General features: G+C 42.1%; 1 protein-coding gene across 3 annotated transcripts; it reads right to left on the reverse strand.

Annotated features, from left to right (window-relative positions):
* Positions 1 to 1415: 1415 nt before the first annotated feature.
* Positions 1416 to 17133, reverse strand: LOC311138374 (zinc finger protein 362-like). 3 transcript variants are annotated; one of them, XM_084173038.1, is made up of 9 exons: positions 17080 to 17133; positions 10999 to 11062; positions 10187 to 10439; positions 8051 to 8176; positions 6138 to 6474; positions 5796 to 6020; positions 3071 to 3149; positions 2341 to 2499; positions 1416 to 2082 (listed from the first exon to the last, which is right to left on the reverse strand). In XM_084173038.1, exons 2-9 carry the CDS (start codon positions 11059 to 11061, stop codon positions 1966 to 1968), a joined length of 1359 nt encoding a protein of 452 aa, XP_084029164.1. In that variant the 5' UTR covers position 11062; positions 17080 to 17133; the 3' UTR covers positions 1416 to 1965. The 3 variants fall into 3 exon arrangements, with proteins under 3 accessions (XP_084029164.1, XP_084029166.1, XP_084029165.1); XM_084173040.1 differs by having other exon boundaries at positions 10310 to 10439; positions 17080 to 17129; XM_084173039.1 differs by having other exon boundaries at positions 17025 to 17112.
* Between the last annotated feature and the right edge of the window lie 1233 nt (positions 17134 to 18366).

The following is an 18366-nucleotide window of genomic DNA, read 5'->3' on the forward strand; positions in this document are numbered from 1 at the left end:
TCAGGGCTCTGGCTGGGCCACTCAAGGACATTCAGAGACTTGTCCTGAAGCCACTCCTGCATTGTCTTGGCTGTGTGCTTAGGGTCGTTGTCCTGTTGGAAGGTGAACCTTCGCTCCAGTCTGAGGTCCTGAGTGCTCTGGAGAAGGTTTTCATCAAGGATCTCTTTGTACTTTGCTCCGTTCATCTTTCCCTCGATCCTGACTAGTCTCCCAGTCCCTGCCGCTGAAAAACATCCCCACAGCATGATGCTGCCACCACCATGCTTCACCGTAGAGACGGTGCCAGGTTTCCTCCAGACGTGAACCTTAGCATTCAGTCCAAAGAGTTCAATCTTGGTTTCATCAGACCAGAGAATCTTGTTTCTGGTCTGAGAGTCTTTAACTCCAAGCGGGCTGTCATGTGCCTTTTACTGAGGAGTGGCTTCCGTCTGGCCACTCTACCATAACGGCCTGATTGATGGGGTGCTGAAGAGATGGTTGTCCTTCTGGAAGGTTCTACCATCTCAACAGAGGAACTCAGAGTGACCATCGGGTTCTTGGTCACCTCCCAGACCAAGGCCCTTCTCCCCCGATTGCTCAGTTTGGCCGGGCGGCCAGCTCTAGGAAGAGTCTTGGAGGTTCCAAACTTCTTCCATTTAAGAATGATGGAGGCCACTGTGTTCTTGGGGACCTTCAATGCTGCAGACATTTTTGGGTACTCTTCACCCGGTTTGTGCCTCAACACAATCCTGTCTCGGAGCTCTACAGACATTGCCTTCGACTTGTTTTCAAAAATCTGACATGCACTGTCAACTGTGGGACCCTATATAGACAGGTCTGTGACTTTCCAAATCATGTCCAATCAATTGAATTTACCACAGGTGGACTCCAATCATGTTGTTGAAACATCTCAAGGATGATCAATGGAAACAGGATGCACCTGAGCTCAATTTAGAGCCTCACAGCAAAGAGTCTGAAAGGTATTTCTGTTTTTTATTTGTAATAAATGTGCAAACATTTCTAAAAAACAGTTTTCGCTTTGTCATTATGGGGTATTGTGTGTAGATTTTATTTAATCCATTTTAGAATAAGGCTGTAACGTAACAAAATGTGGAAAAAGGGAAGGGGTCTGAATACTTTCCGAATGCACTGTATGTCAGTTCCAAAACTGACTATTTTCAGTGCTACATTTCTTCAATACATGGCAGTGCTTACTAATTCGGCAAACCAAAATATTGAAGTTTCTACAAATACCAGCATCAGATTCCAAATATATTTTAGTGCTCTTCAGGATAGCCTTGAGCAGTTTCCTTTTTAATACCATGGACAATAACAAGATGAACAATATAACTACAACAATAAAACATAGGTATTGACCCTCCAATTGGAAGGTATTTTGTGTGCATTGTTGTCTAAGGGACATACTTAAACGTGATAAAGCTTACGTGAGAACATTTTATTTTTAAGTAACAAAATGATGCAAACATTGACATTAGGAGTGGTACAAAAAATACTTGAATAAATGATTCAGGTATTCATCTTCATGGCCATTGGCCAGTTGACCCAACCAAAAGGAAGACAAATGTATCAATGCAAATATACTTTTGCAAAGAGTAAAGAGAGAATAACAATATAAAAAGTGGTCCTTTAATGCTTTACGGTAAATGTTTTAGATGCCTGGAGCAATGCTTTTTATTGTCTTAGTAGAGTAAAAACTTTTTCGGCCAATACTATGAGGCCTAAAAATCATATTTGGATGTCCCAAACATTCCCCAACTACAGATGACAAAATACAAAAAATAAATAAAAATCAAGAGTCTACCTTTTGATAAGGTACAAATACAGTCTGGCACATTTTTGGAACCCGCATAGGGGAAAACAAACAAATAAAAGCCAATATCTGGGATTGATTACGCTTAAGTGGAGGGGTGACCTTACAGAGGGTTCCTCCATGGGGGTCAGGGGTCGGGTGTCAGGGTGAAGTGCTCAGATGAGGGAGATCCGTATGGGGATATTGGGAGACTCGGTCCTCTGTGGAGAGTGATGGCTCACCAGGTGTTCCACCACCGTGTGTTTAGACATGTGCTTCATAAGGTAGGTCTCCTGAGGACAAACATCAAAGAAAGGTTCAGTCAACATCGAGGCTCAGTAGACGAAGAGGTATAAATGCTTCACTAAAATTACATTCTTGATTGATGATCTGCCAATAAAATTTTCATATTGCCTGAGAATGAGGAAACAAAAAACTGTCAACTGCTAACAGATAACAAGCTAAACTGTCACCGCTAACTGATCACAAGCTAAACTGGTTTCCCATATCCTGTGAAAACATCAGCTCATGCTGCGGTATAGCCTACTCACTGAGGTGTAGGCTCTGCCACACATGCTGCAGCAGTAGGCCTTGGCGTTTTTGATGGCATGCGCAGACAAGTGGATCTGCAATGAGGCTGAGTCCGAGTAGGCACGGTAGCAGTTTGGACACTTGTAGGGCTTGTCTTTGTTGTGCTGTCTCTGGTGAGACTGGGGCAGGGAAGAGACGGACACAGTGATTACCTTATACAATTATTCACAGACCTACTGTATTTGTCTAGACATTCAGGGTGGGGAAACACTTCCTGTCAAACCAGGCCATCATATGACCAAAATTCTAAGATAAGGGAATGGAGGAAAATCATGCTGAAAATGTAATAATGTTCCAAATCTAAACATACTACAGTAAAAATACAATTCTTTACAAATGTTGTCAATACTTTCAGGTATAATAACGTGTGTGAAATATAAGAGGAATGAATAGCATTCCACGGGGGCCAGTATGAAAATGTATGCACTCACTATCTGTAAGTCGCTCTGGATAAGAGCGTCTGCTAAATGACTAAAATGAAAATGTAAAATGTTGTCTTTGACTGTGGATTTTATATGTTTTATGTGCTCCTCTGCTGTAAAATCAATTTCCCTCTCTGTGACAAATAAAGTTGAAACTTGAACTATAGGAGATATTTTATTCAAACCACAGTGGTAAAGAACCCAGCATCAATGCTTCAAATCTAGAACCTGAGCATGAGTTTAACTGAAAATACCCTCCAGTTCTTACCTGCAGATTGGAGAGCTGGGTGAAGGCTTTTTCACAACCTGGATGGGCACATTTATAGGGCCGATCTCCAGTGTGAATTCTGTAAAATATATAGTAAATAGGAGATTAAATGAGGCCGCAGCATCCGGCACACATGTCTACGGCGTCGGCATAGGTTCAAATCTGGCCTAATGCCCTTTGACACAACCTCTCTCTCTCTCAGTTCAATAAAGTCATAAAATACCTTAAAGAAATATATAAAAAAGGCATCATCTATAAAGGCAAATCATTAACACCAGGGTAAATAAATGTACAAAGTGTAGTACACATTGGGGTTCTGGGAAAGATACATAACCACTACACCATACGACCCTTTTCCTTTTTGAGATCATCTATAAAGGCAAATAACACTAGGGTAAATAAACGTAGGTCTAGATGCAATCAGATCAAGCATTAACCGGCCATAGTAGACACCTGCATAGCTGATGTTTTGGCGGTGTCGGAGGTGGAACTGCATTGGAGCTGTCAAATCGGTGAGCAGCTGCTCTTGTGATCATTGTCAAGAAGCCACACCCGTCCCACTCACGTTAGTTCAGAATTAGAAAGTATAGGCAATATAGAAATAATGACGTTCAAATTGAAAATCATTAAACAAAACAACGATTTCTATCAGCCTTAGAGGTGTAGATTACAACTCACATTCCAGTATTCAAACTTGTAATCAAGACTGCATAGGATTTCTCAATGCGACTCAGAGCAGCCAATGGCAATGTCCGCTTTAGGTATAATGCCGGGAGCCGCTTGTGGATTGGACAGCTCTAACGCAGTTCCACCTCCGACACCGCCAAAACAACCAATATGTAGGCGTCATTTAGATAGAATCCAGCCCTTAAAGTGTAAGGGTTTTGGGAAAGATACACTACCGTTCAAAAGTTTGGGGTCACTTAGAAATATCGTTGTTTTCCATGAAAACATACATGAAATGAGTTTGAATATGAAATATAGCAAAATGAATAGGAAATGAAGTCATTGACAAGGTTAGAAATAATGATTTGTTAATGAAATAATAATTGTGTCCTTCAAACTTTGCTTTTGTCAAAGAATCCTCCATTTGCAGCAATTACAGCCTTGCAGACCTTTGGCATTCTAGTTGTCAATTTGTTGAGGTAATCTGAAGAGATTTCACCCCATGCTTCCTGAAGCACCTCCCACAAGTTGGATTGGCTTGATGGGCACTTCTTACGTACCATACGGTCAAGCTGCTCCCACAACAGCTCAATAGGGTTGAGATCCAGTGACTGTGCTGGCCACTCCATTATAGACAGAATGCCAGCTGACTGCTTCTTCCCTAAATAGTTATTGCATAGTTTGGAGCTGTGCTTTGGGTCATTGTCCTGTTGTAGGAGAAAATCTGCTCCAATCAAGCGCCGTCCACAGGGTATGGCATGGCGTTGCAAAATGGAGTGATAGCCTTCCTTCTTCTAGATCCCTTTTACCCTGTACAAATCTCCCACTTGATCACCATCAAAGCACCCCCAGACCATCACATTGCCTCCACCATTTTACATTTTAGCAGACGCTCTTATCCAGAGCGACTTAGTTAGTGAGTGCATACATTATTTTTTAATACTGGCCCCCCGTGGGAATCGAACCCACAACCCTGGCGTTGCAAACGCCATGCTCTACCAACTGAGCTACATCCCATGCTTGACAGATGGAATCAAGCACTCCTCCCGCATCTTTTCATGTTCTTCTTCGTGATCCGAACACCTCAAACTTCGATTTGTCTGTCCATAACACCTTTTTCCAATCTTCCTCTGTCCAGTGTCTGTGTTATTTTGCCCATCTTAATCTTTTATTTTTATTGGCCAGTCTGAGATATGGCTTTTTCTTTGCAACTCTGCCTAGAAGGTCAGCATCCCGGAGTCGCCTCTTCACTGTTGACGTTGAGACTGGTGTTTTGCGGGTACTATTTAATGAAGTTGCCAGTTGAGGACCTGTGAGGCGTCTGTTTCTCAAACTAGACAATGATGTATTTGTCCTCTTGCTCAGTTGTGCACCGGGGCCTCCCACTCCTCTTTCTATTCTGGTTTGAGCCAGTTTGCGCTGCTCTGTGAAGGGAGTAGTACACAGTGTTGTACGAGATCTTCAGTTTCTTGGCAATTTCTCGCATGGAATAGCCTTCATTTCTCAGAACAAGAATAGACTGATGAGTTTCAGAAGAAAGTTATTTGTTTCTGGCCATTTTGAACCTGTAATCAAACCCACAATTGCTGATGCTCCAGATACTCAACTAGTCTCAAGAAGCCAGTTTTATTGCTTCTTTAATCAGCACAACAGTTTTCAGCTATGCTAACATAATTGCAAAAGGGTTTCCTAATGATCAATTAGCATTTTAAAATGATAAACTTGGATTAGCAAACACAATGTGCCATAATAGGTTGCTGATAATAGTCCTCTGAACGCATATGTAGATATTCCATAAAAAAATCAGCAGTTTCCAGCTACAATAGTCATTTTCAACATTAACAATGTCTACACTGTATTTCTGATCAATTGGATGTTATTTTAATGGACAAAAAAAATGCTTTTCTTTCGAAAACAAGGACATTTCTAAGTGACCCCATCACTACACTATACGACTTATTTTCCTTTTTGGTGTTCCTGGTAGAGCACCTATAAAGATCTTTATAGGGTACATGAAAACAGTATCAAACTTGTGATCAAATAAGTCCATAGATTTAACCTGGTGTGCTGCTGCAGGTGGGAGAGCTGGCGGAAGCATTTCTCGCAGTAAGAGCAGTGATAAGGTTTGACGCCCAGGTGTATGCGGAGGTGCTGAGCCAGGTAGGATGCGTTGGAGAAAGATTTGGAGCAGTGGGGACACTTGTGAGGCTTGGCCTCTGTGTGGGATTTGGAGTGGATCTGCATGTCTGACTTGGAGAAGAAGGTCAGCGGGCACGATTTACACCTGCGCACACACACACACACACACACGGAATAAACCGTAAGCAATCAATATGACAGTAAGACATTTGGAGTGAAATCAAAATGTAGCAGTCAGTAAAAGTTGAATGTGTTCTCATGCCTGTAGCATTTGCCCTCTTTGGGGGTGATGGTGTGGCAGGATTGGTCGTTGCCTGAAGCGAGGATTGGGTAGGGCACCACCAACAGAGGGCCACCACCGTTCTCTGCTTTTATCTTCTTACGCCCTCGCCCCTCCATCTTGGGAGGGGGCCCCAGCAGTCCAGCAAGGCCTCCGTTACTTTTGATTTGCTCCATCCCAGGGCCACTGGCCAAGCTGGAGAGGACATGATGAGGCGAGGGGGCTCCGCCTAGCCGGCTCTGGCTGTTGGAGGTGGGTGTGGTCAGAGTGACGGCCTCTGAGGTGTTATGGTTGCCCGTTCGAGAGGAAAGCGCCAGACCTGGCAAGTCAAGAGGTGAAAATGACTTACAAACTAGATTTAACAGAAAACTGTAAATGTAAGACTGAATATATACACATAAGTATGTGGACACCCCTTCATATTAGTAGATTTGGCTATTTCAGCCACACCCGTTGCTGACAGGTGTATAAAATCGAACACACAGCCACGCAATCTCCATAGACAATCATTGGCAGCAGAATGGCCTTACTGAAGACCTCAGTGACTTTCAACGTGGCACCGTCATAGGATGCCACCTTTCCAACAAGTCAGTTTGTCAAATTTCTGCACTGCTAGAGCTGCCCCGGTCAACTGTAAGTGCTGTTATTGTGAAGTGGAAACGTTTAGGAGCAACAACGGCTCAGCCGCGAAGTGGTAAGCCACACAAGCTCACAGAAGGGAACCGTCGAGCGCTGAAGCGCGTAACAATCATCTGTCCTCGGTTCCAACACACTACCGAGTTCCAAACTGCCTCTGGAAGCAACGTCAGCACAAGAACTGTTCTTCGGGAGCTTCATGAAATAGGTTTCCATGGCCGAGCAGCCGCACACAAGCCTAAGATCACCAATGCGCAAGGCCAAGCGTTGACTGGAGTGGTGTAAAGCTCGCCGCTACTGGACTCTGGAGCAGTGGAAACACATTCTCTGGAGTGATGAATCACGCTTCACCATCTGGCAGTCCGACGGACGAATCTGGGTTTGGTGGATACCAGGAGAATACTACCTGCCCCAATGCATAGTGCCAACTGTATAGTTTGGTGGAGGAGCAATAATTGTCTGGGGCTGTTTTTCATGGTTCGGGCTAGGCCCCTTAGTTCCAGTGAAGGGAATTCTTAACGCTACAACATTCAATGACATTCTAGACGATTCTGTGCTTCCAACTTTCTGGCAACAGTTTGGGGAAGGCCCTTTCCTGTTTCAGCATGACAATGCCCCCGTGCAAAAAGCGAGGTCCATACAAAAATGGTTTGTCGAGATCGGCGTGGAAGAACTTGACTGTCCTGCACAGAGCCGTGACCTCAACCCCATCGAACACCTTTGGGATGAATTGGAACACAGACTGCGAGCCAGGCCTAATCGCCCAACATCAGTGTCCGACCTCACTAATGCTCTTGTGGCTGAATGGAAGCAAGTCCCCACAGCAATGTTACAACATTTATTGGAAAGCCCTTCCCAGAAGAGTGGAGGCTGTTATAGCAGCAAAGGGGGACCAAATCCATATTAATGCCCATTATTCTGGAATTAGATGTTTGACAAGCAGGTGTCCATATACTTTTGGTCATGTAGTGTACTTTTTAAGATTGTGCATACTTTTTCAGAGACAATGCTGAAAATGACTTATTGACATGTTCCCTTTTAGTTATTAGTCTCTCAACATAGGAATACTCTTTGTGCCTGGTCCTTGGATGAAGTAGTTTGAAATCACACCGATATGCCAAAAGTCATGTCACATTTTGAGAGGCCTGGATTAGTCTACAAGCCAACATTACAGGATTCTGGAAAAAGGCTGTGGAAGTCTGCCTGTCTTTCCGTGTATGTGCCAGGCAGCACACATGTCAAAAAAATAATGCCGTTACCCGATAGGTGATTCGTTCTAGAGGGTTGGTCAATGATTTGACGCAAATGCCAGTCTTCCCACAATCCTCTAGCTTTTATAGCCGTCTTATCGTCCAGATTCAAGTTTACATCACCAAGAATACGTCCTGTTAGAGATGTGCAGAAAATTCACATAATTTACCAGAAATATATTTACCATAGAACATTTACAGGAAATATAAAGCCTTGGCTCATATAAGACTCAATAACAATTTTTCCTATCCATCCATCAAGGAAATAAAAATATTATAAGTATTACAGTAATTACAAGAGACAATAAAAAGTATTTACAAAAAGTGAGGGGATGTGTGCCAATCATTTGATGAGACTGACGAGGATGGGAGGGAGAGTGATCACATGACATACAGTAGAGCTGCATTCTGATGTGAACCACCTCTGAGAATGGGTGAATGTCTTGCACATCACTAACTGAGTGAGGGGTGGTGGTGGACAATGACAGTGGAGCCTTGCCTGGTGAGGTGGAAGCGGTCATGGTACAGTTGAAGTCGGAAGTTTACATACACTTAGGTTGGAGTCATTAAAACTCGTTTTTCAACCACTCCACAAATTTCTTGTTAACAAACTATAGTTTTGGCAAGTCGGTTAGGACATCTACTTTGTGCATGACACAAGTAATTTTTCCAACAATTGTTTACAGATTATTTCACTTATAATTCCCTGTATCACGATTCCAGTGGGTCAGAAGTTTACATACACTAAGTTGACTGTGCCTTTAGACAGCTTGGAAAATTCCAGAAAATGATGTCATGGCTTTAGAAGCTTCTGATGGGCTAATTGACTTCATTTGAGCCAATTGGAGGTATACCTGTGGATGTATTTCAAGGCCAACCTTCAAACTCAGTGCCTCTTTGCTTGACATCATCGGAAAATCAAAAGAAATCAGCCAAGACCTCAGAAAAAGAATTGTAGACCTCCACAAGTCTGGTTCATCCTTGGGAGCAATTTCCAAACGCCTGAAGGTACCACGCTCATCTGTACAAACAATAGTACGCAAGTATAAACACCATGGAACCACGCAGCCGTCATACCGTTCAGAAAGGAGACGCGCTCTGTCTCCTAGAGATTAACTTACTTTGGTGCGAAAAGTGCAAATCAATCCCAGAACAACAGCAAAGGACCTTGTGAAGATGCTGGAGGAAACAGGTACAAAAGTATCTATATCCACAGTAAAACAAGTCCTATATTGACATAACCTGAGAGGCCGCTCAGCAAGGAAGAAGCCACTGCTCCAAACCGCCATAAAAAAGCCAGACTATGGTTTGCAACTGCACATGGGGACAAATATCGTACTTTTTTGAGAGATTTCCTCTGGTCTGATGAAACAGAAATAGAACTGTTTGGCCATAATGACCATCGTTATGTTTGGAGGAAAAAGGGGGGCTTGCAAGCCGGAGAACACCATCCCAACCGTGAAGCACGGGGGTGGCAGCATCATGCTGTGGGGTTGGTTTGCTGCAGGAGGGACTGGTGCATTTCACAAAATAGATGGCATCATGAGGAAGGAAAATTATGTGGATATATTGAAGCAAAATATCAAGACATCAGTCAGGAAGTTAAAGCTTGGTCGCAAATGGGTCTTCCAAATGGACAATGACCCCAAGCATACTTCCAAAGTTGTGGTAAAATGGCTTAAGGACAACAAAGTCAAGGTATTGGAGTGGCCATCACAAAGCCCTGACCTCAATCCTATAGAAGACTTGCGGGCAGAACTGAAAAAGCGTGTGCGAGCAAGGAGGCCTACAAACCTGACTCAGTTACACAAGCTCTGTCAGGAAGAATGGGCCAAAATTCACCCAACTTATTGTGGGAAGCTTGTGGAAGGCTACCCAAAACATTGGACCCAAGTTAAACAATTTAAAGGCAATGCTACCAAATACTAATTGAGTGTATGTAAACTTCTGACCCACTGGGAATGTGATGAAAGAAATAAAAGCTGAAATAAATAATTCTCTCTACAATTATTCGGACATTTCACATTCTTAAAATAAAGTGGTGATCCTAACTGACCTAAGACAAGGAATTTATACTAGGATTAAATGTCAGGAATTGTGAAAAACTGAATTTAAATGTATGTAAACTTCCGACTTCAACTGTACCTGCGACTGAGCTGGAGGCCGGCCGGGCATGCAGGGCAATGTCTGGCTGGGACGGGCTGTGTACATGGAGACCTTGTTGCATCTGCTGCAGTTTCTGAACTGACATCTGGACATGCTGCCCACCTTCTGTCTGTGTAGGATTTCCCAGTAGTTGCTGTTGGGAGGGAACTGTGGAAGGCGGCAGGTGGGGTGGTCTGATCTTCTCAGCCATCAGCTGTTCCTTGATCTTGTTGATCAATACGAGATTATCCAGCTGACAGCAGGTAGACAACACAGAGACAGGAGAACAGTCAGTTAAATCTCAGACATTCTCATTTAAAAAAATACTGACTATGATCAAAGTTCTCCTACTTACGCTTGTCAGTCAATTTTGGGACTATAACTGATGTTTATGACTACTACCAATGACACATAGGCCGTTTTCAACCAGATACTTATTTTTTTTTTTTCGGTTAAGTTCCTCTTTAACATCTTTGAGTGGGCTTACAATTACTTGTGCTGCTTTAGCTCCCTCCAATGGATTCAAAGGGAAATAACTCAACAATGTAACCTAAGTACATTTACAATAATTGATGTCCTCTCTTCAGGTGATCTGTAAAAAATTGTGTATACTTTACATGGAAATTTGCATGACAATCAAGCAGGCAAAATATCTCTCATTGCTTATGGGTCTCAACGTTACACTGCCTAGAATAATAATTTAAAATCTTCCCAATCTACTGCCCACTGTAATCTTCTTCTTCCTCATTATCGTCTATACTAACCATCCTGTTGTTGAATGTGAGAGGGTAGAGTCTACAGTTAGTACTCACCTGGCCAGGCATGGTGGGGGGTGGAGGCCAGAAGTAGGGATTATTAAAACGAGGTTCAGCCATTCTGTGACAAACAAACCAAATAAAATATTATATTAATAAATGAAAATGTTTTTATTGTGCAGTGAAATTTGTTGTTTTATAGGGTCAGTCATAGTAGTACAGCATCCCTGGAGCAAATTAGGGTTACGTGCATTGCTCAAGGGCACCGACAGATTTTTCACTTTGTCAGCGCGGGTATTCAAACCAGCGACCTTTCGGTTATTGGCCCAATGCTCTAACCGCTAGGCTACCTGCCGCTAGGCTATCTGCCGCTAGGCTATCTGCCGCTAGGCTACCTGCCGCTAGGCTATCTGCCGCTAGGCTACCTGCCGCTAGGCTACCTGCCGCTAGGCTATCTGCCGCTAGGCTACCTGCCGCTAGGCTATCTGCCGCTAGGCTATCTGCCGCTAGGCTACCTGCCGCTAGGCTACCTGCCGCTAGGCTACCTGCCGCCCTCCAACAACAGTTTATTCAGCATCATAAAATTAATGCAAATGTTTGCAGCACTTATGAGTTTATAAATAGTTTATAAATCTCTAATACTTATTGCAATAGACTTATATAGTTCATGCTTGCCATTTAGCCACATGCCAAATTCTGAGCTTATGTTTGTAAATGTATTGTATTCTAGCCTCACAATTTCAAAGTAAATGGAACTACTTTCTAACTCTCTCCCCTTCTCTTCCTTCACCAGGTCCATGACAAAAGTTTGTTTCCACATGCAATGTAGCTAAGTATAGAACTTCCTCCTCACCTGTTCTGAGTCACTACTTTCTAAAGTTGCCCACAGACAGCTGAAAAGTTGCAGAAGGTTCAATTCAGCAAGTAATTATTCAAAGAAGAGAAAGCTTGTGAGTCACAGGGATCGTCTCCTAGGAACGGAAATACCCAGGAGGCCTTTATTCTCCCTCTGTCAGCTCGTCAGCAGGATCTTTACCCACCACACTGATTGATGGGCATCTCCCAGAAGAAAACACCATCGCATCACATGATAGCTGGGCTATAGCTTGTTAAAGGAACACTTGAAATCTGCTATCTGAGAAAGCAGAAATGTTTATTAAAATACAGAGACAGTAAGCTCACAGCTGAACTTTTACTGTCCCTCCTCCTCTATGTTCACCCAACAATGGGGTCATCAGGTAGTCTCATGGGAAACAGGACAAGCACATTGTCTCTCTCTCCTCCAAATACATCATCATGAACAGGACATGAATGATATCTCAAATGATGACAGGTCAGCCAATGAAATTAGTTTGGTTTATGACAGCCAGCATACGTGATGGGAGGCCCGAGTCTAGACTGAGTCAGACAGGTTGCATGTGTTTTTCATACAGTCTTACAGCGCCTTGCAAAAGTATTCATCCCCCTTGGCGTTTTTCCTATTTTGCTGCATTACAATTTGATTTTTATTTGGATTTCATGTAATGGACATACACAAAATAGTCCAAATTGGTGAAGTGAAATTAAAAAAGTAACTTGTTTCAAAAAATTCTAAAAAATAAATAACGGAAAAGTGGTGCGTGCATATGTATTCACCCCCTTTGCTATGAAGCCCCTAAATAAGATCTGGTGCAACCAATTACCTTCAGAAGTCACATAATTAGTTAAATAAAGTCCACCTGTGTGCAATCTAAGTGTCACATGATCTGTCACATGATCTCAGTATATATACACACCTGTTCTGAAAGGCCCCAGAGTCTGCAACACCACTAAGCAAGGGGCACCACCAAGCAAGTGGCACCATGAAGACCAAGGAGCTCTCCAAACAGGTCAGGGACAAAGTTGTGGAGAAGTACAGATCAGGGTTGGGTTATACAAATATATCCGAAACTTTGAACATCCCACGGAGCACCATTACATTCATTATAACAAAATGGAAAGAATATGGCACCACAACAAACCTGCCAAGAGAGGGCCGCCCACCAAAACTCACAGACCAGGCAAGGAGGGCATTAATCAGAGAGGCAACAAAGAGACCAAAGATAACCCTGAAGGAGCTGCAAAGCTCCACAGCAGAGATTGGAGTATCTGTCCATAGAACCACTTTAAGCCGTACACTCCACAGAGCTGGGCTTTACGGAAGAGTGGCCAGGAAAAAAGCCATTGCTTAAAGAAAAAAAATAAGTAAACACGTTTGGTGTTTGCCAAAAGCCATGTGGGAGACTCCCCAAACATATGGAAGAAGGTACTCTGGTCAGATGAGACTAAAATTGAGCTTTTTGGCCATCAAGGAAAACGCTATGTCTGGCGCAAACCCAACACCTCTCATCAACCCGAGAACACCATCCCCACAGTGAAGCATGGTGGTGGCAGCAACATGCTGTGGGGATGTTTTTCATCGGCAGGGACTGGGAAACTGGTCAGAATTGAAGGAATGATGGATGGCGGTAAATACAGGGAAATTCTTTAGGGAAACCTGTTTCAGTCTTCCAGAGATTTGAGACTGGGACGGAGGTTCACCTTCCAGCAGGACAATGACCTTAAGCATACTGCTAAAGCAACACTTGAGTGGTTTAAGGGGAAACATTTAAATGTCTTGGAATGGCCTAGTCAAAGCCTAGACCTCAATCCAATTGAGAATCTGTGGTATGACTTAAAGATTGCTGTACACAAGCGGAACCCATCCAACTTGAAGCAGCTGGAGCAGTTTTGCCTTGAAGAATGGGCAAAAATCCCAGGGGCTAGATGTGCCAAACTTATAGAGACATACCCCAAGAGACTTGCAGCTGTAATTGCTGCAAAAGGTGGCTCTACAAATTATTGACTTTGGGGGGATGAATAGTTATGCACGCTCAAGTTCTGTTTTTTTGTCTTATTTCTTGTTTCACAATAAAAAATATTGTGCATCTTCAAAGTGGTAGGCATGTTGTGTAAATCAAAAGATACAAACCCCCAAAAAATCCATTTTAATTCCAGGTTGTAAGGCAACAGAATAGGAAAAACGCCAAGGGAGGTGACTACTTTCGCAAGCCACTGTATATGAGCTAGTCCAAAAACTATATAGAGGCATATTGGCAGTTTCCTATAATATTTTGTGATTGAAGATAGAATTGTATAAATGGTTGAGGCGTTTGAAAAAGATATGGTCTTTCTGTAGCCTACTTTTTTCATAGGGAACAAAATACCCCCCATCCCCGCTTCCTGATGTTCCATTTAATCCATTTAGAGTTTATGTCATTGATTTGCTTTTCATTCCAATATCTCTATATACAAAAGTCCAATTTGGAAGTATTTGGGGCAAAGGACATTGCTTCTCTTTGTCCCATGCTAGAGCCTGCTGCTTGCTCATAACCGTCTGAGATCTGTGGAGGTCTTTCTTTCCACTGCTTCTCTTTTCAAGCCTTATGAATTTTTTCATGACATTTTGCATTGCGTGCTTTGGCACAGACCACCATTCTGAAGTCTGTTTGACTTAGCACAGCGTAACACAGTCCATTTGCATGAGCCAAAAGAAACAAAAATGATATGTCCAGGCGTATGAACCTAAACCCAGAAAATATTTCCCTAATGATGCCGACGGGTGTCAATTTCACTTCCTGGAGGTACTCTGAGTCTCCTGGGCTTCAGCTGAATACAGACTTGAGTTGATTATATCCACCATATGACAGCTCAGTCTTTGATATGCCATGTTTGATGTTGGTGATGATAACCAACCATCTTATCCGGCGACAGAGAGTAGTGTCAAACTATATTAAAGAGAGTCCTTTGTGTGTTTGAGATGGACAAAGTGTAGAGCATCCTGCCTGATGGTGATTGTATGGGGATTCTTCTCAGCCATTCTATTGTAAACCATTGGCTCAATGGACATCCAGCCTACAACAGGCATAACTGCTATTTTCAACTATCTGATCAGACTGGACAAAATCAGTATTTGCCATGGCTACCCCCTGAACCAAGACTGTATGCTGTATTATCATGGTATTACCTAAATATTTTGTAACTTGACTTTGTCTAGATCGGTTCCTCTTATGTATGATGGTTGATCACATTTCATTGGACACTAACCTGACAGACTTTCTGAGGTTATTTCTGGGATAACAGGGACATGGTGGAGAACCGAGCCCTGGATCTAGTCCAGCTGCAAGATCTATAAAAAGTAGTCAGTCCCCAGAATGTCCTGTGTATGCAGATTTCAATCTAAAGTTCAAACCAATTCCCATTAGCAAGACAATCAAATTGATGAAATCTTACTATCTTAACTATTCCAGATAACTAAAGCTGCAGAGAGGATAGGTGATTACGAGTGTTTTTCAGATGATAGGTTGCCAATCTGATATACTATGTTTCTAATCGATACTCAGCTGGAGTAAAATCCAACATAGTCCCATACTGTTGGATCTCAGGATCAATGTTGGGAAATTAAACACACTTCACTCCTGTTATTGACTGAGCCACTTGAAGATATGCCTATCATCAACAAGTGGAACAACAAAATGTTTAACAACAATGGAGCAAATGTATCCCATGACCTTTTCACATGCAAATATCACTTGATTTCTATTATGTATAAGTAGTGTTGAAGTTGCCATTCAATGAGAGGAATATTACTTTTCATTTGTTCGAAGTCTCATAACAACTAATCATACAGACTGTGGTTTTAAAATGTGTTTAACCCCCCCCCCCCCTTCTTCTTTTTTTACAGTATGCAATATTGAAACATTGCAATTGTATTGAGGAAGCAATGTCTTCAGTTGAAATATTACAATATTTTGCATTAGTGAAATAGCCACGGTGGATCCGTTTATAACTATTTGTGTCATAGCAGAAATGGCTGCATGCTGAAAACATCTGGTGAGATTGAGAACCGCCGTCTGAAATAAATGTGTCTATTATAAATCCGCAACACTGATTAAATAAATCTGAATTTATCGTTGTGTCATGCCCCAAAGCAGTAAAACCCCAAATACTCCTGTTTCGCACTCAACATTTAGTCTATTGCTGTCTAGACAGTCAGATGTACTAAGAAAACAATTAGACTACTGTAGCCTATGGAAACGTATAGGGCTGGTCGTGTTTTTAAGGAAATTAAAAAGAATAGGCTGCAGGCTAGCTACAGACAATTAGCGGCAAATTAGTAAATGAATCGTGCAACATTAGCCCAACGTCACATTTGCAGTAAGAATAATATAGGCTATTATTTGCTCTATAAATCATTTTCTCAAAAACAAAGTGATCAATTATTAGGCTATAACAAGGGATGACAAATCACTTGAGGGTGGTCCAGACTTGTAAACTAAAACAAAAGTTACTTAACTTGTCCTTTATTCTATCGGGAAGTCAGCGTTTATTTCCAGATAAAAAAATACCTTTAGATCCTAAAATGCAAACACATAAAAACAACCAATAAGGTGCATTTTGACTGCAGAGCAACTCCGATCCCACTAGCTGATGCCTCGCTCCACAGCCTCTCCCACATTCTCAGACAGTTTTATTAAAACATTTCAGACAAAAGGAAAACAAAAATGGCAGCCTGTATTATTTTTATAAGGTCAGGACGCCATATTCTGCAGATCCCACATTTACAGTCATAATTCGCCTTAAAAACGAGACGAGTCTCGATGCACGCAAATTTGTCATCCGTTTATTTGCATTAAGTGTTCGAATGATTGTTTACTTAGATTTACAGGTTTGAATAGCCCGGCTCGAGGAAGAAGAAAAAAAAGAAGACACTTCCCCAAACAAAGCATGCCATGCAAAATGCAATGCGTTATGGCAACTGCTCGCTATCCAAATCCACAATTTATTCCCGAAGTAGCTAGCGTAACTGCATTTCATCTACCGCATTATTTGTGCTACATGCACAATAGGACTAGAATGTTGCCATTTTCAAACATGCATTTGTAATAGACTAGTATTTTTATTTATTTTTAAAACTTTTTGACGACTTAAATGGTAGTAATAACTGCTTTCAAAATAGCATTGAGGCAGCCGAACGTTTTTAGAATGCCACACAGAATATAATCGGAGAAAAAATGCATACAAACCTGACACCTCGATGGTAGATTTTATTATATTTGATAAAAGGTTGTTTTTGCTTGCCTTCAGTCGGGGTTACTTCAGACCTTCCGGTTCCCCTTCTGTTCACTTCTGGGTGCTGCAAGCGAGGAATTGTTTTCACTGAAGCAGTCAGTTTTAAACAGATTTTCGGAAATAGGCCTACAAAAGTACAAATATAGATATTCAGAATTAACATATTGGCGCGACATAAACTTGGTTCAGGAGATTATGCGTAATTGTAGTGACATAATTGACAAGCCTTTGGTGTGACAGGAAGTAAACTGTCTGCACCATCATTTCAAGGCACATATTTACAGTATGTGATCAGGAGTGGAAAGAAAGAAGCTGCATTTAATGGATACAATGAAACAATTCTCAACTAATTTTGCAACAATGCCCATCCTTCCCTGAATTATCGCAGATGTATACATTGTAAATTGTACAGGTCCTGCTCTTTGAAGGCCCTTGTCAGGGGGGCTGCATATCCTATTGGTCTGTGTGAGTGGAAAACAAAATCAGTCATTGGAGGTTTCAGGTAGCAAACATCCTCATTGCTTGACGCTCACATAGTGTCTTTATCTCTCATCAATAGGCTACTTCTCAAATATAAAAGGTTTGAGGATGAGGGTTGAAAATGGGGGTCTCTGTTAGACTGTTCATGTTATACCTCTATGGGACAGAGTAGCCTATTTGGTGTTTTACCCTGAAATAATAATAATTATACCACAACGAAGAAGGGATATAATAATGTATTTTTAAAATGTTGAACAGGCCTAAATAGATATAATATAAGTATTATACCATGATATTACCATTAGTTTCCGAGCTGTAATAACTTTTTATGGTGAACCATACATTTAGCCACTTTTCATTCCATAAACCCCCTCAAGCTGGTCAAGCACAAGATATGGCAGACTAACTCTTAAAACTATATTTTCCAACTAATACTGGGGGCTGCGGAGATGTAGTGTAACTTGAATCCTCTGTGCATGCTTCAGCAAGAGATGGCAGCACTGCACTATTAGATAACAGTATCTGAGTGATGAACGCCTGATACAGACAGTAGCCTACTATCAATGGCAATGTTGCCCAACAACAAGCTGTCATTTCCCAACAGAACACATCCATCTACAAAGGACACCCCATGGTGCCAGCTGACACTAGACAAACAGATGCAGAGACAGAGGGACACAGAGGAAGAGGAAGGCCCTAAAAATTGTCAAAGACACCCTAGTCATAGACTGTTCTCTCTGCTACTGCACGGCAAGCGGTACCGGAGCGCCAAGACTAGGTCCAAAAGGCTTCTTAACAGCTTCTACCCCCCAAGCC

Source organism: Coregonus lavaretus (assembly GCF_964263955.1).
Source record: "Coregonus lavaretus genome assembly, chromosome: 12".
Taxonomy (NCBI): Eukaryota; Metazoa; Chordata; class Actinopteri; order Salmoniformes; family Salmonidae; genus Coregonus; species Coregonus lavaretus.